The sequence below is a fragment of the Saccoglossus kowalevskii genome, chromosome 18 (genome assembly GCF_978046115.1).
Source record: "Saccoglossus kowalevskii chromosome 18, keSacKowa6.1, whole genome shotgun sequence".
In the NCBI taxonomy this organism is placed as follows: Eukaryota; Metazoa; Hemichordata; class Enteropneusta; family Harrimaniidae; genus Saccoglossus; species Saccoglossus kowalevskii.
The window spans coordinates 23,570,170-23,594,652 of NC_140658.1; the positions used below are offsets into that span (position 1 = coordinate 23,570,170).

General features: G+C 34.6%; 2 protein-coding genes across 4 annotated transcripts; one reads left to right on the forward strand and one right to left on the reverse strand.

The window, feature by feature from the left end:
- Positions 1 to 892: 892 nt before the first annotated feature.
- Positions 893 to 24,115, reverse strand: LOC102800998 (regucalcin-like). 3 transcript variants are annotated; one of them, XM_085493086.1, is made up of 5 exons: positions 23,999 to 24,115; positions 17,366 to 17,581; positions 16,649 to 16,780; positions 4,872 to 4,949; positions 4,065 to 4,194 (listed from the first exon to the last, which is right to left on the reverse strand). In XM_085493086.1, exons 2-4 carry the CDS (start codon positions 17,574 to 17,576, stop codon positions 4,888 to 4,890), a joined length of 405 nt encoding a protein of 134 aa, XP_085349212.1. In that variant the 5' UTR covers positions 17,577 to 17,581; positions 23,999 to 24,115; the 3' UTR covers positions 4,065 to 4,194; positions 4,872 to 4,887. The 3 variants fall into 3 exon arrangements, with proteins under 3 accessions (XP_077864213.2, XP_085349212.1, XP_085349211.1); XM_078008087.2 differs by lacking the exons at positions 4,065 to 4,194; positions 17,366 to 17,581; positions 23,999 to 24,115 and adding exons at positions 893 to 3,069; positions 3,914 to 4,037 and having other exon boundaries at positions 16,649 to 16,666; XM_085493085.1 differs by lacking the exons at positions 4,065 to 4,194; positions 4,872 to 4,949 and adding an exon at positions 15,821 to 15,984.
- LOC100373805 (regucalcin-like) lies at positions 7,727 to 11,825 on the forward strand. Its single transcript, XM_002733391.4, has 6 exons — positions 7,727 to 7,791; positions 8,715 to 8,939; positions 9,508 to 9,690; positions 10,417 to 10,626; positions 11,047 to 11,178; positions 11,413 to 11,825. The coding sequence occupies exons 2-6, from the start codon at positions 8,780 to 8,782 to the stop codon at positions 11,619 to 11,621; spliced, it is 894 nt and encodes a 297-aa protein (XP_002733437.2). The 5' UTR covers positions 7,727 to 7,791; positions 8,715 to 8,779; the 3' UTR covers positions 11,622 to 11,825.
- Positions 24,116 to 24,483: the final 368 nt, after the last annotated feature.

The window sequence follows — 24,483 nt, forward strand, 5'->3', positions numbered from 1 at the left end:
TTTTTAGATCAATACCAGAGAGCAAACGCACTTTCTGAATCCTATAAACTGTCATAATATATGACACGGTATGCCCCGTCATCTATTTCTGTAAGGGGCAAAAGACCTTCTAGAAAACTCTTACTATGTTCTTCAAAAATCAACTATGAAGGCAGTGATTTTGAAAGATTATAACTTACAATATTGCAAACATGGCTTTTCGAGACCAAAAATTAGCCAGAAATTATCATAAGAACAAAAGTCAAGGCCACAAGGGAGTAGCTTATGCTGGCTAACGGTCAAAAAAATGTATTAAACTAACCATTTAAGCACATTCAAATTTAAACAAACTCAGACATCCTTCGTGATTAACATGCATTAACTCTAGCTTGAGTCATTCACTTAAAACTAGTGTTATTGTTATTATTGTTTGAAGTCTTAAATAAAACACGGTTGGCCATACAATGGCCGCCAGTGTGTTAAATCTTAGCATCGTCAATTGATATTGAGTGCATTTTAACAGCTGTTACAGGCGCAATGCGGTTTGCGACAATTGTTTACCGTATGGATACTGTTATAATACGACCATTAGCAGATTACAGTAAGCCTAGAAAATGGTTGACAATCATTCAAAGTTTATAGGGCACAAACAAATCCATGAGAACACCTTGAACAAAATCGGTCCAGGCATGTCCGAGAGATATTCAAAAATGTGGCAAATTCAAATTTAACTTAAAGTTTATTTTGATTTGACACAATATTCGACACAAATTTGCAATACTTATTTAGAAGCAATTGTGGATGATTTCTTTCTGAAATTTGGAAGTCAAATTTACCCTAAATTTACAAATAACAAGCTTCAAGGGTTTATGCATTTTGCTATTAATTTTCATTGGCAATAACTGTACATAACTTAGTGTTTTGATGAATTATATTTTATTACACCCGATACACAACTCACGTAGGCAACACTTTGTTGGTATTTGGAGAATTATTGAAATTTTGGCCTAGCGAATTACTTGATTCAAATGCGCAATAACTTGTCAGATATATGCTTATTTTCCTTTAGAGAAAGTGATTTTGCTCATACAAATACAGAAATATGCTTTTCTCGGGTGTTAGTGGACACTTTAGGGTTGACCTTGATATAGACTTCTCTTTTGGGAACATAATTGGGCCAAACTTGGATTGAGTTATTTATTGACATTGTTAAAACACTACAATTCATAACATATATGAACCCATAGTATAATATAATAAAGATATATCTTTTCATTCTCAGAATATTTGGATTGATCAGTAGTAGTTCATCAATATATTGAATGTAAGATTTTATTTATGTATTAATCTCCCTAGCGACAAACGCTTTTTGATGTGATTCGTAGAGTTTTGAAGAATGTATTATATTTTAAAAGATGAACAACTACACAACTAGGGCTGTCAATTGAAGATACCTTTGCATATACACAATACGAAAGCCGTGTTTTGAACCTAGCTTGGCATAAATTTAAAGCCTGAAATCAAAACTGTGGTTATTAATAATTACATTTCTGCATATTAAAACAACTATGGAGTTATTCATTGTTCAGCCTGCTGGTTTATTCCCGTAAACCTTTTTGTTTGCATGCAGAATGTAAACTAGTAACACATATATTCATGTGCAAAATGTAATTTTACAGGTAACTGTACATAATTGGAAAACCGGCATTTTCTTAGCTACATAATTGTATCATGTTTCGTACACCGCTATTGTAAATCAAACATTGCAGCTTGGCTAAGACTGTGCATCTTTAGTCAACTTGCAACATCTGGGGTTTAGAAGAAGGCGGAGCTCAACCTCAACTATTAAAAAAGTTGGCCAAGGAAAGAGTTCAATACCGAGTGGTATTTTTCGAATTATTCATAAGCAAATCAAAAAGCGTAATAGAATTTTTGTATTTATGTAATTAACGCACGTATAGCACTGTAAACTGGCACTGCCGACAATTGCTGAATCTTGCAATTTTCAATACATCAACTTAGATTTATTCATTAAACCCAAAACGTCAATGAGTTGATGTTCCACAAAATCGTTCTTCCTGTCTTTTGGATAATATGGTTTTCCAAGCTGCATAACATCTGTTAATTGCTTCACACCCTAACTCAGATACCTTGTCAACACATAAAGATGAGAGTTCATTTTTTCTTTCACGCAATTGCTGCAAGTCGCCTTCGAAATCGCCATCGTAATTTTCTATTTTAGTCCAGAGTGTTTTGTTGAAGTGTTGATACAACTTCAGATCCCCGGCATTCCATTCAGTGATGATGTTCTCCATCTTACTTGTAATTGGTATCCGTGGTCTGGGAAGTCGATAGCAAGTACCGAATATGACGTCATCAGTTTCCCAACACATCATTTTTTTCAAAAGTACACATGATTCATCCAGATACTCTGTGAGCATTACTAAATCCAATTCTTTGTCGAGTTCACTGATCTTCAGCTCAATTTTAGTTTGGTTGTTATGATCCCCTAGTCTTGGGTAACCAAGTCGTACAAGCTGACCGTTTCGTTTTTGGTGTCTCATGCGTGAGTTATTTGTCTTATGGTATCCCTGGTCCAAAAATTCTGTAAATGGGTTGTTAAATCTCTCCAATTTAAGATTGAGATGAATCTTATAATAATAAAAAGCTGACTCATATTGTGTATATGGAGAGCGAAGTACAGTTATAAATTTCGCGTTTGGTATTTCACTGTTCAATGCTTTATAATCATACCATGATATATGGTTGGCTATGACGTCATAACCCGGAAAATGCTTGGCGCATGAATACCTGCTGGCGTTTACTTTCCCATCACTTACATGTAATTCATGCGTTTCAAGATTGGCAACAGCAATTAAATTATGTGTCACTGCATATCTAAAAAATAAAGTAGTAACTGCACTACCAGCTGTCTTCGTTGTTTTAACAAATATGTACTTTATTATCGGACTGCAATTCTTAGATATACCAGTAATATTGTTTTCATGCATTTCAGGTTTCCCTAATGTCGTTTCTTCCGGGGAAATTAAAACCTCTTTCCGTGAATGTCCAATAGACTGTTGCTTGTACCTGTGAAAACATGGTGAAAGTTGCTAAAGTTAAGTAATATCACAATTATTCATTCTAAATATATATACATAACTATCCCACACAATATTCACAGCATTCATATTTAAACTCAACATAGAAACATTTCCTTAATCTCACTAATAGGTAACGACATAATATCACCATAAACTAAACATCACGATACAAACTCAAGATTCTAACGTTGATCCCTTTAAAAGACATAGTTCTTCCTTACTAACTTTGAAATAACCTATAGATAAAATGTCTTGATTAAAATATTTGAACACAGACATTTATACAGGTCCAATTAGTAAAAGTTTACGTTCAAAATGAATCACAGATGGGATGGTTAATACAGAATTTACTTTGAGAAATTTTCAAACTAAAAGTTAGATCTGTGAATATTAGATATACACAAACATAAAGTACTCTGTTAGCTACAAGCCCTAATTGCAAATTATCCCCAAGAGTTGTACATACAAAAATGACCAGTCGAGAAGCGAGTGTATCACGAAATTTTGACCAGTGTCACGATACAGCTACACGTTTTATGAAAAGAAACTGGTCCACGAGCCAGTCATTGCAGACGCCAATAATTGTTTACCTCTCTTGCAAAATTCGGAAAATTGGTGTGCTTTTTTGAACCCAAATACCAGATGGTTGCGCTTTTTTCTCATTACGTGCCCCCTTGCACAGAAAGATTTAATTCGCATGAGTGTTATTTACGTTTAGAGCTTCTAAACACGGCAAACAGTTCTGGTCGCCATTTATTTAACAATGGCTTGTATAATTAAAAACAAGCTCACGATCAATCAGAACGATATAAAACATGAAAGTCACTTACATCTTTGTTTCCTTTAAGACGATTCGATGTTTTGAGAATAACACACTTATATCGGCATACATAACTAATAATACAATAATGCAGGTTATAATAAACGCAACAGTTCTCATCTTGGAAGTATGAACTATTTCGAAAAAAGAGATAAGTCTTACAAATTGTACAATGAAGTAACAATAAGGTATATTATCTTACGCCTTGTTCTGTAACCTCTTGCGCACTACAATATTGTCGATTATAGTTGTCGTTTTATTGTGCGCCATTTGACGTTTTGACTCCGTGTCCTGATCAATGGAAACACAAACCATATGATATTTAAATAACCCAACATTTTTGTTCCCTCTTTTATGGTCGGGGAGATTCAAGTTGTTAGATATTGTTACAAATTGGGTTGTTTCTGAGTTAGTGGCTATGAAGTCATGGAAAATGAACGAGGATGACACCCATTACGACTGTACCTCTCTGCAATGGTTAAAACATTACCATTCAATGACATTGTAGTTGATTTTAATGCAAAAAACTCGTCGAGGTATTTTCCCAACTGCATCACTCAACTACTAGGGACTGTTGCCCATAATCGCGGGAGGTTGTATTCGCCTGGATTTGGGTGAAAACTGGAAATTGATGAAAACTACACTCTTTGTTATAAATAAATGCACTTGATTTTCAACTTCATTTTACGAGCAAGATGACATAATAGACCAAGTGTCAACTGCTGGTATAATCACAAATTTCATGTCTGCGCACAGGGGTTATTAAATCCGTCACCTATTGTAGTACAACACAATATGCATCTATTACCACATTACCCACCTTTTTCAGTCGACAATCTCTTCCTGTTGTCAAGTTTTTTAAAAATAAATCTATTTTAAATGAAAGGGCTGCAAAGCAATAACTGAATAAGCATAATCTCTTTAGTGGGGAACAAGAAAAAAATAGATACATTCAAAAGTATTCTTACCAGACATGCAGTCGTTTCAATATAACGCATACATTGGTAAACGTAAGAGTGCACAGACTGGGACTGGTGTGTCAGCGGCTGTGGATTTAACAACAATATCAGGCTATCGGAACCCGCTAAAACGATATAATTTCAATATATATGAGTAAAAGCATTATTATCTGAACGTAGTATGTAACTAGTTGAATTTCCAGTAATGGGTTTTAATTCCCGGATTCAGATACTATTCGCAGCAAACAAGGCTTTTTGATGCTCGATATTCGCACGAGTCCCACCGCATGAAATTGTTTTATTTGGAAGGATGAATACGTTTTTGCGAATTTGTATGAAAAACTGTGCTCAAGACTACGTACGAGCGCGCAATACCATGAGGGATAACATAGAATTTATGTCATATGAGCAATTATATATTTATTAATGACCACAAATTGAACTACTCTCTTTTAATAACAAATTCAACAAATGTAACAGAAATGACTAAAATGTTGGTCAGAAGACTAAACATCATTGTGCATAGTTATACAACAATTTTGGAGGCAGCTATATTCTTTCTACAATGTCAGATTCATTAAACGAGTTTAGTAATTTTCATTTCTTTCCTAATAATAATTAAAGAAAAATATTTTGTGAAACCTATCAATATGTCAAAATATTTGATTGTTTTGTGTCGAACACATATGAAGTCAAAAGGTAAATTTCCTTGCACAGACCAATCAGATAGTTTATTTTATTACATAGTACGAACATATAAAACACGATTGCACCAAAGTGCCATGAGATACAGGATAGAAGATTATACACTAATTTCATTGAACCAGACCGAATTGTTTATTATCTATAATAACGAGAACAGATTATGACAGACTCGTCTTTTTAATGTGAACAGTTAACCTTGTACGTAGTCTAGGGTGTATGGCTACTACTCGCCGTTATTTATATATATATATATATATATATATATATATATATATATATATATATATATATATATATATATATATATATATATATATATATATATATATATAGGAGAGTGTTATCGCGCGCGTGCTGCACCATATAATACTTCCAGCAAACGTTGCAACTTATGCATTAGAGAGAAATATATTATAATTTTCCAACCACATTACTGTAGTTTAAATAAAAGAAATGAGCTTTTTTCTTACTGTAGACACAGAGCCAAATCGTTGCTATGCAACAACCAGTTTTAATATCGTAACCCCCACTCCATTGTTATGAAAATATGTAACGCTTATAACGTAATCTGTTTGGGTGATTTATTTTAAAAAGTCTTAACTCCTGATGAGTGAGGTACCCCATGTACCTTACGAAACAGTACTGTAGAGTCAACTTTACTCATGTAGTCGTATCTTAATTTCTCTGTCCACGTATGTATATATACTAACATTAATAAAATTGTAATTATAGTTGCTGGTACGCATACTCCTGTTAGATTGTTTCTGAAATCATAGAGTGAAAGAATTAAACATAACACGTAGTGTGACCCTTCATTCCAGAAGGTATGTTTGATATCATACTGTATATTCAAAATCGGTATGCAACTATACGTCGTTATTTAATCAAATAACTCCTATTAATATTCATTTTAGATTAATTTTCGATAAATGTGTGAGTGGAACCTTGCATAAATATATTTATTCGAAATATTTTAAAATTTTAAAAGTATCACAGTCATAAATAACATGCACTTGTTTTGGTTTCAATTAATTAATGAAATGTAATGATGTACACCTTGGCATATATCAATTGTGTGTGTGTGTGTGAATTTTCACAAATTACGAAAATCCGATTTTTTGACAAATAAATACTACCTTTGGAGAGTCACGGGTTGTCCCTATTTCAGAACAAAACAATTAATCTTGCCAATTACAAGTGACACTATACAAAATATGCGATGTATTTTATTTATTGACTAGCATTCCATTTTAGTGCCAATGGTTAATTATTAATAATATTCAAATGCATGATGCTATTAGCTTGAATGAACAATTACCATATTTTAAATTTCCTGCTGCGTTTCAGGCCGTGCATAACCTGGGCGACATCTAAATATCTGTTTACTATATATAATGCCTGTTTACCAATTGTTTTATTTTGTGTGTATTTGAATGTTCTAAAATGAATCTGGACAGCGTTCTTTCTGTGTAGTTTATTACAGGCGTACGTGTGCCAAAGTTTTCATGTTGTAGTCTCTCAAATGTTTACATTATCTACGGAAACTCAAAGCGCGGTAGTCGTCGCGTAACGCATGCGCGAGATATATATGGGTCTCATATAAACAAACATGGCGACAAACTGAGACGTTACCAAGCTTTAATTGGGTATTTTTGTGCTTTAGACAGTAATTCTTGTAAAATTTGTATGTTTTATATATGTGTTTTAGCAGTGTAATTTCTTCTGAGGAATTTTAAGTGGCTCAATAAACCTTTAGGTGATTGGAAGGTATCGAAGGAGTCACCGGCGGTAATTAGTTCAAGTCGCGCCAAGTTCAAACGTCATATACTTATGATTCCCATTAGAAGTGCGCATTGGATTATGAGAAAATCAACATAAATGTAGCACATGCGCGGCTACCGCCCTTCAATCAATGGCATGATGCCTATTCAAAAGTCAGCTCGGAAACAACACAATATACGCACGCGCAGAACTATGTGTCGTTTGTTTCATTAAACAGACATATAATTTAAGAAATCCACATTAGATACACGCATTTTCGTATTTCGCCGAATGAAAAAGCACGTTCAATTTTGAGAGCTCCAAAACCAAACTGCACATGATCGCGTTTTATACATTAGACCCATGTTGTCATGGCGGTTGACCCGGAAGTGAACCTTCGACTCTTCACCGTACACGACTCGTCGATAACACGGAAGAGGAAAGGATAATGTGATTTGTTCTGGTGAGCTTGTTTCAAAGCTTTATTTTAACTGCTTAGCTATATATGATGCATTTGTCACTCGCGCTTCCGTCACTGCGGTCGCCGCTGCTTGCCATGTCCACGTAGTTGACCGTGATTGCCTTCGGCACGAAGTCTCTGGCAGGATATAGCACAATTTCATTTATTCTATGTTAATAAGCTTTGTGTACATGGTAGTGCTATAGAGGGGATATTCACATTGAGAGGTTTACGGTACTACAACATGGCCATTTGAACGGTCATTGAGGTTTTCCCAACTTTATTTTTAGTAAACATTGTCATGTGAAACAGGTCAAATTGAAAAGACGGTTCCCAGACATTATCCTTCCTGCTTCCCCTGCCTTGAATACGATTACACACGACTCCAACGGTTCTCACACCCGAAGTTACACGGAAACAGTCTACAATTGTCGTCGGCAACAATATGTATACACTTCGATGTATTTATGCACGAATGCATCGTAGCACAGTGATTTGGGGGGGGGGGGGGGTGTTCGCCGTCGTCACTGGGGTAATTTCTCTACAACAATTCCCTTTGACACAATCGGGTAAAGCACCGCTTTTCTAAGCCCTTGTTCTATCATTTGTAATGCCAATGTCGATCCTAGTATTAACTAATAGTAGTTTATAAATAAATAAACGCTGCTCGGACTGATAAGTATGATATATTGAAGATAATATTTGGTAATCGTAGTCCTAAATAACTATTAAAAATAGCTAGACGTTTCGAGCAATGGCTCTTTATCGATAGCACTTGCTTCTATGCTATCGATAAAGAGCCATTGCTCGAAACGTCTAGCTATTTTTAATAGTTATTTAGGACTACGATTACCAAATATTATCTTCAATATATCTAGTATTAACTAGTAACGTTGTATTGTGCCTTGTCTGTTTCATATACACAGGGGATCATAGGGAGGTCAATGAATTATATTATTGACAATAACTCGCTTATCACAGGACTCTGAGGATGTCGATATCAGTAATTGCGAAGAATGTTGGTACATTGACTGAAGGACCACACTGGGATCAAAACACACAGACGTTATTATTTGTAAATATAACTACAGCTAGTGTTTTCCAATGGGGACTCGATACAGAAGATCTGAAAGAAGTTATCGTGAAAGGAGGTATTATTGAATCGTGTATTTGCAAAATGTTGTTTGTTTTTTTTTTGTATTATTTAAATATTATAAAGCAGGAATAAGTGTAAGAACCATATCTAAGTAATAAAGTCTGGCAACTTAAGCTTTTCCTAAATAATAATATGAGGTTATTACGAGGATACCTCAAAGTATGCACGAAGACAGTACAGCGGAAATATCGACCGACTCACAGGGGGGTCGATGCGACGGCATACTTTGCAGTATCCTCGTAATACATCATGGGAATGCCGAAATCCAAAATGTTTAGAACAGAATCAGCGAACTTCTTTGTATTCATTTCATATTTAAAATTTGCACTTTCTAATATGGTAGGATGAAAATACCTCGCAAAATTACGGCACGCTGTAACTTATGGCGTTATGTTTAATAATAAATAATAATTGTAATTTATTATTTTATTCACTATTATATTTTGTTTTCATTCCTGTGTAATTCCACAATGCTATCGTCTCAAATAATGGTGGTGATCGGGTTAGCTACATGTAAACATGATATTGGAAGAATAATTGCCAATATTTGTTTTCGTCTGTAGCACCCACCGTTGGTGCTGTTGTTCCTAGGCAACAAGGTGGATATGTCGTTGCTGCCGGGAGACACTTTGGTACTCTTGACATAGAAACTGGTGAGATGACCCGATTAGCAGAGATTGATAAACATAAAACAGAGAATAGATTCAATGATGGAAAGTGTGATGCCAATGGGAGATTCTGGGCAGGTATGTAATAAGTGATTTGAGGAATAAATATGTTCACTGGGCGCAACAATTATGTTGGCTAAACCAGTTAGGACAAGTTGCACTGAATTACTAGAATTCTCCACCCAGTAACAAAACAATACAATTAATATGTCTTAGAATGTCTTCAAAATGTTACGTCATATTCAACCACTTGTCTATGTTTACATCGCTTGCACAGCAACATATAAACCTACCAACATAGCCAAAAACAACTTGTCGGCGTGCAAAATACTGCTATGCGCTATATATCAATATATATATATAGGTCGCGCTCTGACGTTGACGCAGTCCGGATGTATAACAGTATATGTCGTTACGTAAACTCACGAAGACTCGTTGAACAAAATCGATTTGTGTCAATCGATGCCTAATTATTTTAAATGACTTTTCCGGGAACTTATTTGAAAAGTTACTGTATTTATTTCAAAAATTATATACATGTAAGCAACAAAAAGCACAGTACTGATTCTGAAATAATAAAAGAACAAGTATTTTTAATGATTTACGCTGCATGTGCACTTCTTTAAATGAATGCATTGCAACTCGGCAGTATTGTGTCGACGTTTTGTTCATCTATATTTTAGTGATGGTGACAAGTAACAAGAAGTCGAAAATATCACTTTTTACCAAAAATTACAAACAAGTCGACCGGAAAATATTTTTTTTAGAACGAGGGTAATCTATGCTTCTTGGCTTATTATACAGGTACAATGGGTCCCAAGAAAGTGACAAGAGTTCCAGAACAAGGCACATTATATAGCTTGGATAAAGACCACAGTGTAAGATGTCACGTTGACAAAGTTACTACATCCAATGGTATAGCCTGGACTTCAGACAATACTATTATGTATTACATTGACACAGGCCTCAGAAGTGTGGATGCATTCGATTTTGATCTAGAACTAGGAACGCTAAGTAAGTATGTGTCAGTGACACTAGAATAACGAATGTATATATTTATATGCACTAATAGCAGTGAATTCATGTGAGAATGTGCAAGACAAACCACTTTCACAAAGAAAGATCTCTGTTATACCAGTATATGTTCCGTATATTTGATATATGCATAGTATGATATAAACAAGATTGGGAGACAATGAAATGAACACAAATTGACAAGCAAGACATACTGGGTGTTCGATTCTCTCAGATACGATTGGCACAATAACAAGAAAATCAGAACAAATGTAACAAATCAGTATAGTACCATATTCGTGAGACGAAACATTTGTATTTGTACAATAACTTATTACAACTGAATTGTAATATTGCTGTTATGTAACATGTCTTGGCGTGGACAATGTTTCTTACATACATGATTTCTGTTCCTTCCAGGTAACAGAAGAACAGCTGTCTCATTTACAGACTGTCCTGGGCGTCCAGATGGAATGTGTATAGATATTGAAGGAAAGCTGTGGGTTGCCATGTACTGTGGCAGTGCCATATTGAGAGTGGATCCATTATCTGGTGAGTAAGTTACCTGCATCTTGTTGACAGATGCGATTGCTCCTTTTTGCTGCTGTACTCCACTAAGTCAGTATTATTATTATGAAACTTGCATACTTTATGAAAATTGCTGTCAGTATGCTATGCATAACATAACAGTATTTAATTGAGCATTTATATGGAGTGATGAAAATTTGTCTTATGCTATGCTGCTTCATGCTTTGATAACATCTCTATATTTATTTCTTAAAAAAGGTAAAATAATACGTACAATTGAAATGCCAGTCTCCTGTCCAACATCATGCTGCTTTGGTGGTGAGAAGTTTGATGTGCTCTATGTTACCTCAGCTAGTCAGTTTTCAACACAAGAAGAACAACTTGCCAAGGAGCCATTAGCCGGATCTGTATTTCAAATAACAAATCTTGGTGTAACCGGTTTGCCAGCAAATACATTTAGTGGATAACTAAAGAAGTAAAGCTGCATTACCTTGTGAAGTGGTTTGCTTGTTTGCAAATTGATTTGTTCAAGTTCCAAGGAAATACAAATTATACCATATAATGATAAAAGTCATGCCAGGACAGGAATTAATAGTACAATAGATGTTGAAGATTTATACAAATACTACTTTTGAATTATTAATAAATGAATAAACTGATATTTGCTATTACTTATGAATAATCTCGAATTTGTGTACATGTCGTATACATAAACTCGTATGAAACATGCATAGTCAGGTGTGTCGCCTCATGTGTGTTTGTTTTAGGAAGTGCTTAAAAATAAAACAATTTAGAAGTAAAGTGTTTTTTTGTGTATAAATGTGTCTTGTATATTAACACTTTGCAAAACATTTACTAGTATATTCTGGTGTTTTGGGTTGAAACATTGTTCGAATTTGCTGTCTAAAGTGTTCGAGAAAAATGTTTAAATCATATGTAAGAATACTCAGATGTGATTGGAACTACAACCACAACCTACCAAATGCGGAGTATCAAATTCCATTATGCAACGAGGTACTTAATTCACCACGTGTCTCAATTTCAAGTTGTACGTATAGGTTATTAAGACCATATAAGCGTGCATATAATTAATTCTTCCACAAGCTGGTGCTTCACGTATAAGTTTTTCTGAACGTAATGTAATGACCATATAATTATGCTCTGAATTACGTCATATGTCTAGTTAGCATATATACCATAATGGTTACTTTCGAGTCCCATGCTTTTCACTCAATTTTGTTAATCCTGTTTGCATAAAGTTGGATGCATTAATCTGAACATGTTTTTTTCAATAAACACCTTGAAGACACATTTATGTCAATTTAAAACATTCATCGTGTAAAAAAGTGAATTTTTTGTGTCTGCTGGATTTTCATCAAAAATTGTTTTCATAACGCCTGAAAACACCTTTTTAAAATTCTAAAACACCACTGTTTTGATAGAAAATACAGGTGTTTTATAATATAATACACATGTTTTTAATTGCAGCAGTGTGCTTTCAATCAAAACAGCGTTGTAAAACCACTATATTCGTAAGTCCACCAATGTCATGATACAACTAATATTTTGTCTTTCTGCAAGGAAATTGAAATGGGTCCCATTCAGTTAAAAATATTTGTTTTTGAGTATTTAAATTAGGGTAAATTGCATATTTCTGGTGAAAAATTTGAATTTAGGAATTACCAAAATTCATTACCCAGGATATGAAATTTGTGTTGTGATTTCAAAACATATACAGCAAAATATTTTTGTTTCTGAATTTACTATTTATTCAAAAAAGAGGTGATAAGAAAATAAGAATTGAAATTGTTAACATTATGTTTTAGTGTTTGTTATCAGTATTTAAAAACTAAACGAAAGACTTTTTTAATTGTAATCTGTAAAATAACTGTTTTTATAAAATCTTTTATATTTTTGACTATCAAGTTTAATTTTGGTACGTGTGGCAACAGTGGCCGGTCTCCCATTTAAAATCATGAGAGGTTGGGAAAATTGTTTTGTATAAAATATGTTGTTCACATATCCCCAACGAAAACGCTTGCAAACGGGCATCACGGTGTTGCCACTATTAAGGCTGGTTTATACAATCAAATCAATAAGATCAATCAAATCTAATCGTGTTCACAGTTACACGCCCCACTTTTTACATCTCGGTTTATTATTTCAATAAAAAATGTGTTTCTGTGTTATAAACGTTCATAATAGCAATCCGATTGTATTATTAACAAATGGTATTGACGTGAATATTAGGAATATTAGTCACACTTTAAGTACGCTGTGTTGGAGATTTAATTAAACATTCTGAAATATTTACTCTCGAGCCGAGCATGCAACAACAAACAGCTGAGATCCACTATTTTGCTGTAACCCTTGACTCGACGGACTCCCCATGTGGTTTGTTTGTTTGTTATAATTGACGGCTGAGGGTATTAATTATTCGGAGTTTGGCACAATGTATAGTCGTTAATCGAAAAACGTTATATTTCCAGAAGTACGAATGTCTGTCTCCGTTATACAGCAATAGCTTTGAGCACACAGATGCACTCGTGTGGGCGAGTTATTTTTAGGTGCGACAAAACTATGGTACACATAATATACTGGTCTACACACTGTCGAAGGCAACATATACGTTGAGAATAATTCATATTTATCAGAATATTTACTAATATTGCTATAAAACTATATTTTTATTTCATGTTTTTCCATGTACTGAGTATTCCGCTAATTCTATAGAGCCTCGTTTTCGCGTCCAGTCTTGTATATTACATCTGATGGTTTGGCATACGTTAATTCTATAGAGCCTCGTTGTCGCGTCAGTATCAGTGTTACGATGACGTCAACATTGATATCACGTGATCATATAGCTATTAACACTAGGACACGTTTCAAATGTATAAACCCAGTAAAATGTGTGAGAAGCCTGAACATTAGATCCATGCAAATGAACGTAATATGTTATTTTCTGATGAGTGGAATTCCTCACAATTCTCAAAGACCAACACGCTCAAATATGCCGAATATGCGTAATTAGACTAAATGACGTTCAGAATCATGCTCAAATAAAAATCCAGACTTCAGGCGTCCATAATAAGTTTGATGCAGAAATCCCACACATTTACGGGACATTGATAAAACGCACATGCACATAAGGCAACAGGACAGCACAACTAATCTCTGTAAACACATGTACAAACGTTGACACTATTTAATAGTCATCACAAATCTGATTAACATTCACTATAAAGGCAAAGAAATAGACTGGACCAAAGGTTTCAACAAACAAGATGTTATCAAAACATGGATAAAAAGGTTCATCGAAATATCACAAAAAGAATTCGTGTGTCATTTATAAACACAAAAATCATGTTTGCAAAGCATGCACTCCGGGTTCTTATAAATTACCTCTGTTTAATCATTTCTTATTTCTATAGTCACCACTAAAGCTAATTCACTATTAGTGCACAAAAAACACGCATGTTTTTTTACGTGTAAAAATAAATAAATAACATTTACTTTTTTTATATGTCATGGTTGTCACTGCATTGTACAACAATGTTTTATACACTATGCTAGTATTCATAAAACAATCGTGGCTGTGTGAACGCAAAGGCTAAAATTGTGTCATGTTGTATTGGTGAAGGATAGCCTTCCACGTGGAGCATGGAAAATGGGAAAAATTGTTTGTAGCCAAGATGGAAAGGCCAATATTCTTCTTCATTCAAAGAAGACAATCAGACGACCTTTGAAGTAGTTTTTTCCCATAGAATTCCCATCAGTGATAGATAAACCCCCGGTGACACTAAGAATACCTTGACCAGTGTCTCAAGTAGCAGCAGTATTGGCTACGGAGAAATTAAAGCATTATATTAATGGTGATGATTAAGCAACTCAGAATAGACAAATTTGGATTGTGGGAGTGTCGTAGAGACAACGCCACTATGATAAATTATTTGTTTTGTTTTTGGCTTGGAAAGTTAGATGGCGCTGTTGCTTTACTAATTAAGAGTTTACCAAAATTTGCATAATACTGCAACATCTTGTAATGTGATTACATATCATTATTTATTTTGTTGAACAATTTGAACTAATTTTAAGTTTATTACTGTATCTATGTAACCAGATTGTTTTGAGTTACGTAGGTTAATCCCTTCCAACTAATTTAAATAATTGATATTAGAGCCAAAACCACATATAGAGTTATGGTTTGGCAGTATATAGGCCAAGTGAATCCACATAGGGAACCAGAAAAACCTGAAGTACTACAATCTTCAATACTACAATACAATAAAGCATTGCTAAATGAACATTCCAGAAGTTAGTGAGCAGTCCAACCATATACTTCAATTCAGCATTGAAGTTCCTGGCTCATCTCGTCCAAGACAGACGTTCCTGGCTCATCTAGCTCGGCACTGAAGACCAAGTATGATGACCCATTGAAGTAGGTCAGATCCGGGGAGAAACCAAGCTCTCACTTCCTCACCCAGTAATATACCCCATGTCCTGAACATAAGGTGATTTTACCCTGATGATGCACTGCATCTTTTGATAAACCAGCTATTTTGATGGAGGTATTTGCTAGTGAGCTAAACATAGTCTGAATAAAGATATGATCATCTTGCAAAAATAGGATCATATCAAAACATACACAGGAAACAAAAAATTCACATTAAAAGCACTATGGTTATTTACCAGTCATCTTCAAAATACAGTCACCTAATTTGCTTGCTTGTATATAAAAACGAAAAACATAAAGCACATCAAAATTCTCACCACCAAACCAGCATGATGTTGGATAGGAAACTGGCATTTCAATGGTACGCATTATTTTACCTATAAAATAAGTAGATACAGATATATCATTGAAGTTTCGTTTTCCAAAGCTGCACAGCAGAATAAGTCTCCGGTACTGCATATAATAAGAATTACAAATTCAATAATCAGTCCAGTTTAATTTAAGGTTCTAAACACAAATTATTCTGACACAAATTTATGTATCATAATAGCGTATTACAGACAAGCAAAGCAAGCATTTTCGCAGGAAACAAATTGTAAACACAAGTACAGTACTGAATACGCTGACAGCATAAACCAATTCCTTGGAATGACAATGCACCATATAATGTGTTAAATATTATAGGTTATAATGATGATGAATATCATACACAAATAAAGGGAGAAATGTACAACGATGTACAAAATTGCAGTTAAACAGACAAAACTGGGACAAGGATGGTGTATCGCAATATCTCAAAGCTTGCGTTTCATTGTGGTCTGCGGAAAACATTTGATGGAATATATTATTTGACAGTTTTTCTGAAACAAAAATGATTGTCATTTCACAAATTATTGACTTATATTAAAACAATGAATTATAGACTGATTTTGACCTGCGATATTTATTGTCACTGATATGAGCGGATTTATGCATACAAGTTAAATATGCATAAGTATAAAAATCTGGAATTAAGAATACCTGTTTTTGTGAATTACTCACCAGATAATGGGTCGATTCTGAGTATGACACTGCCATAGAACATGGCAACCCAAAGCATTCCATCAACATCAGTACACATACCATCAGGAAACCCATTGCCATCTGGAAATGTGACAACTGTTCTTCGATTACCTAGAATGAACAACAAAAAATTATTCCTCCAGTTGCGTGGTTATATATTATATATTTAATAATTAAGGTATATTTAAAACATGGGAGTATATATTCACCACAATAAAACTACTTTTATTCAAAATAAATTTACATTTATGTGTATCATATTTTAAATAACTACACAATACATTTTGCATTTTGTCTATTGCAGCTGTTTCTTTGCTAGCGCATGGGCTTATTTGTTATGTATTTTGACGTGCAAAATAAATAAGTCTGAATATACTGATATACAACGCATTCAATTTAATTTATAAGCACTTCTAGTGCATATAAAAACAATAAAATCAATGTCAACAATGTTTCTTACAGGTCTCGTTTTTTTATTTACAGTGTGTATGTGTTCTATCCTTTTTTCGGCAAATGTAGATTTGTTTTAATCATAATTGCTATAAATTATCGAATTCATGGAAATTTTAGTTCACTTTGTCAAATTACAATTCAGAAAGTAAAAAAATTAACACATTACAGTGCACCTAATCATCACAGGGCATCACAGTCCAAGAATATGTGTTGTGTGAATACCAAAATAGGTTTAATGCTTACCCAACGTTCCTTGTTCAAGATCAAAGTCAAATGCATCAACTCTATTTAGAGGTGTATCAATAAAGTACATAATCGTGTTGTCTGAATTCCAGGCTATCCCATTTGATATACCAACTTTATCGAAGTGACATCTTACATTATGGTCTTTGTCCAAGCTATAGAATGTGCCTTGTCCTACTATTGGTTGTGTTGGATTCTGTTCAGGTCCCATGGTGCCTTTGTGCAATAAACCAGACAATATATTAATTTATCACATCTCACTTTTGTTACGCATGCTGTGATCGATTGAGACTCGGTCACATGACATTGAATACAAATGTATATTACATGGTATATTGCCCGCCAAGTGGATATTGCATGGGTATATCACATGGATGACGTCACTGAAACTACTGCGCAACGATACTGCGCATAACAAATTGTCGTTCACTGCACTGGTGCTGCCCCGGCCGCTGTTGTTTTCGGGGTTGCTTTCAAGGTTTTGAAGGAACTTTAGCCATTCGAAATGGACAGTGAACGTGCCAGAATGAATATTAAGTAAGATACTCTGTTTTTATGATTATGGTATTTTTTATATGAAGCAAAAATGTACGGCAAAGTCGCCACTGAAACGTCGCAGCTTGGCATCATCAATATTATGGTCATGACCACCATCCCTTGGGCAGGCAACAAATCGTGATATTACCCTCACAAGCATTTGTTATTATTTAAATATTAAACACAAATTAAATTAATGAGCTCTATCAAACGCCTATATCTGCAATAGTGCTCCGGATATGTTAATTATGCATGTGTACCCATATATGGATATGGAAAATGTTGATCAGATCATGAACCCAATGTCTTCAATAAAACACTGGTTGAATGTCTCTATTTGCAATAATCCTCCAGGTATACTAGTGTTTTTATACTGCATTTCTAAATAGTTTTCATGACTATATATGGGTATTATTAAATATGTTATTCAGTTCATGAGCAAAATGTCTTCAATAAAGCACTGGTTGAATGTCTCTATTTGCAATAATACTCCAGGTATACTAGTGTTTTTATACTGCATTTCTAAATAGTTTTCATGACTATATATGGGTATTATTAAATATGTTGTTCAGTTCATGAGCAAAATGTCTTCAATAAAGCACTGGTTGAATGTCTCTATTTGCAATAATACTCCAGGTATACTAGTGTTTTTATACTGCATTTCTAAATAGTTTTCATGACTAAATATGGGTATTAAATATATTTTTCAGATTATGAGCAAAATGTCTTCAATAAAACACTGGTTGAATATCTCTATCTGCAATAATGCTCCAGGTATTTTCTACATAACACATATGTGTATAAGTTCTATGTAATATCTACAATAGAACACTGTGCATGTTTGGACATCGAGAATAATTGATCGTTATTTAAGCAATACATTTGTTTACCAAAACTTATCCAGAAATACCCTTGCACTGAAATCCAAAAAGTGTCCTTTGGCTATATATAAAACCGAATCCATATTACCCATGAGTCTTTGTGATTTGACCTCAATCTTGACCAATTTAAGAAGAAGAAAACAGACTCAATTAAATAACTGTTAGCATAAATGTATTTTTGAAAATATAACTATCATCATCACTACAGTTTAGTAAGGAACATATGTTATTTAAACATTTATTATTCAAACAGCTAGGATATTACACTGACGATAGCCAAGATCATTTTAATGTGGGCATAAATCAACGCTGAATCAACGTTTTGTATAACAAAAGGAGAATATGCCTGGGGACATAATGTCTTAATTTTAAAAGGATACCCGTCTTTTTCCTAATAGTTTTATTGATCTTTGAAATGTGGTTATCCCAGGTCAGATATTTATCAATTTCCACCCATACGAAAGTTGCTGATTCAGTCTCATATACTATATATTATAGCTAACCAAACATAGTTTAAGGTCTTTAGTTACATGTGTTTGGACTGAGTCTGGTTGACACTGGTGTAGCGCATCACTGCTTATAATGATATAAAGATGAATCACACATGATACAGATTGACATGCAATTATTTATAATTCCCAAATATTGAATACATACATGACAAAAATGCACTTTGTACCATCAGTTCAATATAAATTACAATCTGAACTTAGAAGTTAAGAAGACATATAATATTGAGGAATATATATAACATGGAAAACAATATTTGAAAAACAACTTCGTAGTCGAAAAAATGTATAATGTGCTGTACAATATGAGAAGAAATTGATATCATGCCTAGTAAAACCCCGGGACCGGGAGATAAGTCGTATGACAAATAAATATTAAAGAGGACTGAACATGATTACACGCTTCTCTTTAAGTCAATAAAAATATTATGTTTATTTTTTGTTTCTCATTGTTGTTCTTAGAAATATTTGACCCAATCACATATTTGTATCGCGCTTCCCACGTTCTGTGACCCCTGACATGCGACACACTTTTCACATAACCAATCATCGTACAGCCTGAAAAGTGAATTGCAGAAATTTTTCCCATCCACTGAAATTAGAAGTATCTTTTTTGCACTGATTCCTCAAGTTGATTTTACCAGGCTAAACCAGCACATTCTGTAATATACTTTGTACAAGTATTCCGTGATATATGTATAAATAACAAACTATCTTAATGTGACTTTGTTTGATAAATCATATGCAATATTAATCACACAATGTTTCAAGATAAAACATTCGACTATGCATGTTTTATAAGTGTTTACGTACATGACATGTACAAACGTTCATAGGAGTAACTAAAACAAATCTCTTTGATACTGTTTCATTTTGAGGCACTTCAGAAAACAAACACACATTCAGTGTTTCAAGGTAAAACACCCGATTATATACAGGACGCTTTTGTATGCCGTCTACGGTATGCATCTACAATGTACACAGTACTTATTATCGACTGTATGCAGCATATGTATTAGAAAAAATGCTCACACACGTCACATTTTTGTCAGCAAGCCATACTATGCATGTAGCGATAAATTTATTGAGATTAGTATTTTGTGCGTGTGCATACCATGTACCTGTCAAAAGTTAATAACCGATGGTGTTGAATTCCAATATGGTGATTACCACGCACCTGTGCGAATTTGCGCTCAATTAAACGAGCTTCTCTAAGCCTCTTATAATATATAACCATTCAATTTTTATTTAGAAATTTAATTAATACAATAAATACAATATGAAAACAAACGATTGAACAATACAAATATTTTGAGAACCTTTCGTAAACGACGGTTGACATTAATGTATGTTGCGTGTTCAAGTAACTGGTAAATTTTGTCGTGCGCAAGCTCATTCATGATTGTATTATACTATCGAGAGTCTGTGGACTGGTGGCATATTCGTTGAAGAAGCAATAACAACTTGAACCGAATGACGTCTGTTTTTTTTATTTTCTGAAGAAAGGAACTGAAAGTTATCCTAAATAAACCTGAAGGTATGACGATATTGTTACTCCGTTACGCATCGTGTGGAAGGTGTAATTGATAGAGCCAGCGTCGGCAGTTGTGTACTACATTGATACTTGCAGCGGCCTCCATTCATTTATTTATGTGCGGGATAACTGGTTAAACTCAAGTACAAGCAATTTCAGGACCAGAAAATCCTATACAACATTACGTCCATGCCGACATCCCCCAGAGAGTTAATTTTATTTGGAATTAATTTTGTCTATGCGAGAAGAACTTTTGTTTATTAGGTAAATATATTTTCAAAATACCACAATATCCCTTTTAGGGTTGATTTTAAAAGTTGTCAGCATCCTTTATTTTATGTTTTTGTCATATTACCTCAAACCCTGCAAATGGAAGTGCGCATGGAACCATGGGAAGAAACGGTGTGCATTGTGAAAACTGTCATAACAGGTCATACTTGTTTTCAACTCTGGAAGGACAGTGGATTCTAACGGGTGTGCTTGTAATTTACATAACAAAGGGTGTTTACAACTTTGGAAGGAGAATTAGAATCTACCAGGTGTGCTGTTATTTGAATAACAAAGGATGTTCATGATCTATTGAGTTTCTCTCGTGACACAGCTGCTAGAAAGATTTTATTCTGATTGGCTCATGTGGAAACCCAGGTGGTGTCACTGCCTATAAATTAGACAAACTCGGGACAGCTGTCGTTCATAATTTCAACTTGCTTTCCTGTGTGTTCTGCTACCGTAACGATATTGTTTGACAAGTGATATAGGCTACAACCATCATTCTATGAGACTTGTATGAACTGCTCTGCGATCTCCTACTTTCAGCGGTGCCCTCCAGAATACAAGCCATTGACTGTCGTCCATTAATACATCCTGGAACTGTGAGTTATCACCAATGCACACTTCCCTAAGCAATCCCCTATTTTAGTGACTTTATTCATTGTATTTTCTGTGCTTCATTTCTTGTAAATATTTTGAGAGGTATTAAAGCAAGGAGCTTTAACTCGATATTTTGGTGTGTGTGTATTTCACTTCCAGAACTATTGTCTTGTCTACCCCATACTAGCAGTGAAAGAGCCCCCTGTCCAGTGTGAGTTATGTGGGTGGCCCTCTCAATTGCGATAAGTAGGCCTTACACTGTGACAAAAGTGATGAAAATAAGCAATAAACCCCTTTGACGGGTAGAAAAGTAAAAGATGAATGAATCAAAATAGATGTAGTGCATATACTCAGAGTCGAGGATTGAGTGTGAATGGGATCGCAGTAGATGAAATTAATGTTTTTTTTTATGTCCCACTATTTTTCCCCAGGAATTTGATGTGCCCAGAGGGACTGCATCTGAGACAATGATACCACATGGGAAGAGATTGCACATTTGTGTCAGTGAGGAAAGGGTGCAAAGATGTCATTGTTCGTTTCAGTTCATCACTCATCTGCTTTGAAGTGTCAATGTTCACAAATACTGGTTAATGTATCTACAGTTTCACGAAAGGTTTGAATTTCAGTAAACACACTTATTCAGCTGCATATAAGCCAAGGACACCTCTTCGTGCGATTGATAGTATCTTTTACAACAACTATGTATGTCTGGACACTGAACCAACAATAACCATATTAACAGAATTAATTAATTCCGAAAAATAGCAGTATCATCTTGTCCGCTCTGAACGTTTCTCCTAAAATCTGAAAAGTATAATATTAACGAAATCTAGTGAGTAATGTTTAATAAATTATCATTATTGTTTCAAGCGATATTTGAATCAGAAATATGCGATGTAAAATATTATTGTTATAAACTAACGCTCATGTAATGTGAAAACGAAAATATGACCACACACCATTAATACGAATTGAACAGCATTTCTTTTAAATTCTGCAACATTTCTATGATTTTATTTGGTAATTCAGATCTTGTCTCTGGGGGCGGCATGGACGTTATGCAGTATCGAATTCATTGGTTTTGTAAATGCATAAACTTGAGTTTAATCAGTTACCCGCACATGAAGAATGAATGGAGGCCGCTGCAAATATCAATGTACTAGTAGTACACAACTACCAACGCTGGCTCTATCAATTACACTTTTCATACGCTTCGTAACGAGTAACAATATCATCATACCTTCAGGTTTGTTTAGGATAACTTTCGGCTTCCTTCTTGCCTCAGAACATCAAAAAAGACGTCATACGGTTCAAGTTGTTATTGCTTCTTTAACGAATATGTCATCTGTGTACACGCTTCCGAGAGTATCATTCAATCATGAATGAGCATACGCACGACACAATTTACCAGTTACTTGAACACGCAACATACATTATTATTATACCTCATGACTATGACAGCTGAACGATCGCGGCCGATGTTTAAATGCCGGGTGCGTCGAATTTAATACAAACAACTTGATTCAACTAAGTTATGCAGCCATCTTTATCTATCGACTCACGTCGTCTTACAATATGCAAATGAGATGTGACCCAGAGGTCAAGATACGTTTAGTCAATACACTACAACAGCCAATCAGAATACCGTATGTTAACCTCCATCCGGGTACCTTCCTCCTCAATTTTCCTGATTTATGCCGGTAACGTAATCTGATGGTGTCATACGGTTCAAGTTGTTATTGCTTCTTTAACGAATATGTCACCTGTGTACACGCTTCCGAGAGTATCATTCAATCATGAATGAGCATACGCACGACACAATTTACCAGTTACTTGAACACGCAACATATATTATTATTATACCTCATGACTATGACAGCTGAACGATCGCGGCCTATGTTTAAATGGCGGGTGCGTCGGATTTAATACAAACAACTTGATTCAACTAAGTTATGCAGCCATCTTTATCTATCGACTCACGTCGTCTTACAATATGCAAATGAGATGTGACCCAGAGGTCAAGATACGTTGAGTCAATACACTACAACAGCCAATCAGAATACCGTATGTTAACCTCCATCCGTGTACCTTCCTCCTCAATTTACCTGATTTACGCCGGTAACGTAATCTGATGGTATATTAAACGTACATATTTGTATGGTATTGTCGACACAATATAGCTAAGGTGACAGCCATAGGATACCGTCCATGTTGACGCCGCAATGAAAAAAATGCCCAAATAAACAATTGAAACACGACTCCTAACCAAGGTCGATAGATTGTACATTTATTAAATACTCACCTCAGTAACTATTGGGACTTATTATTCGAAATAACGCACATTCACCGGAGTACTCTTGGACGGTCACGCTAAAATGCAGATATTCGCCATCTTACTCACAGTGGACGAGGTCGGTACCACATGATCAATATGACGTCACATTGTTATTACGTAATGCGGTTAAACAACGTACACAAGATGTCCGGCATTGCGTCATTAACGTGTGTTCATTGCAACCACCCGTTTCAGGAAAGAAAACATAGTTGAACTCTGGTGACCTTGCTCTTTGTTATATAATATTATTCCCTTTATCATAGTTTGTTTAATATGAATATGCATTGTCATAATTATTTTTGAATACAAACAAGTTTTTGGGTTGAAACAACAGTGGGAAAGCAGTTTACCGAATGTACTTGATAGATGTAAATATCTTACAGAAACATTATTTTAAGTGACATAATTTTTAGCTTTATTCAAAGTAATTCAGATTTTTTATTATAAAAACA

Coding starts and splice junctions, on each gene's coding strand:
- LOC102800998 (XM_078008087.2), bottom strand. Junction 3,070..3,913: donor GTCTTAAAGGAAACAAAGAT/GTAAGTGACTTT, acceptor ATGTTTTCACAG/GTACAAGCAACAGTCTATTG.
- LOC100373805 (XM_002733391.4), top strand. CDS start 8,780: ATGTCGATATCAGTAATTGCGAAGAATGTTGGTACATTGACTGAAGGA. Junction 9,691..10,416: donor CAATGGGAGATTCTGGGCAG/GTATGTAATAAG, acceptor CTTATTATACAG/GTACAATGGGTCCCAAGAAA. Junction 11,179..11,412: donor GAGAGTGGATCCATTATCTG/GTGAGTAAGTTA, acceptor TTCTTAAAAAAG/GTAAAATAATACGTACAATT.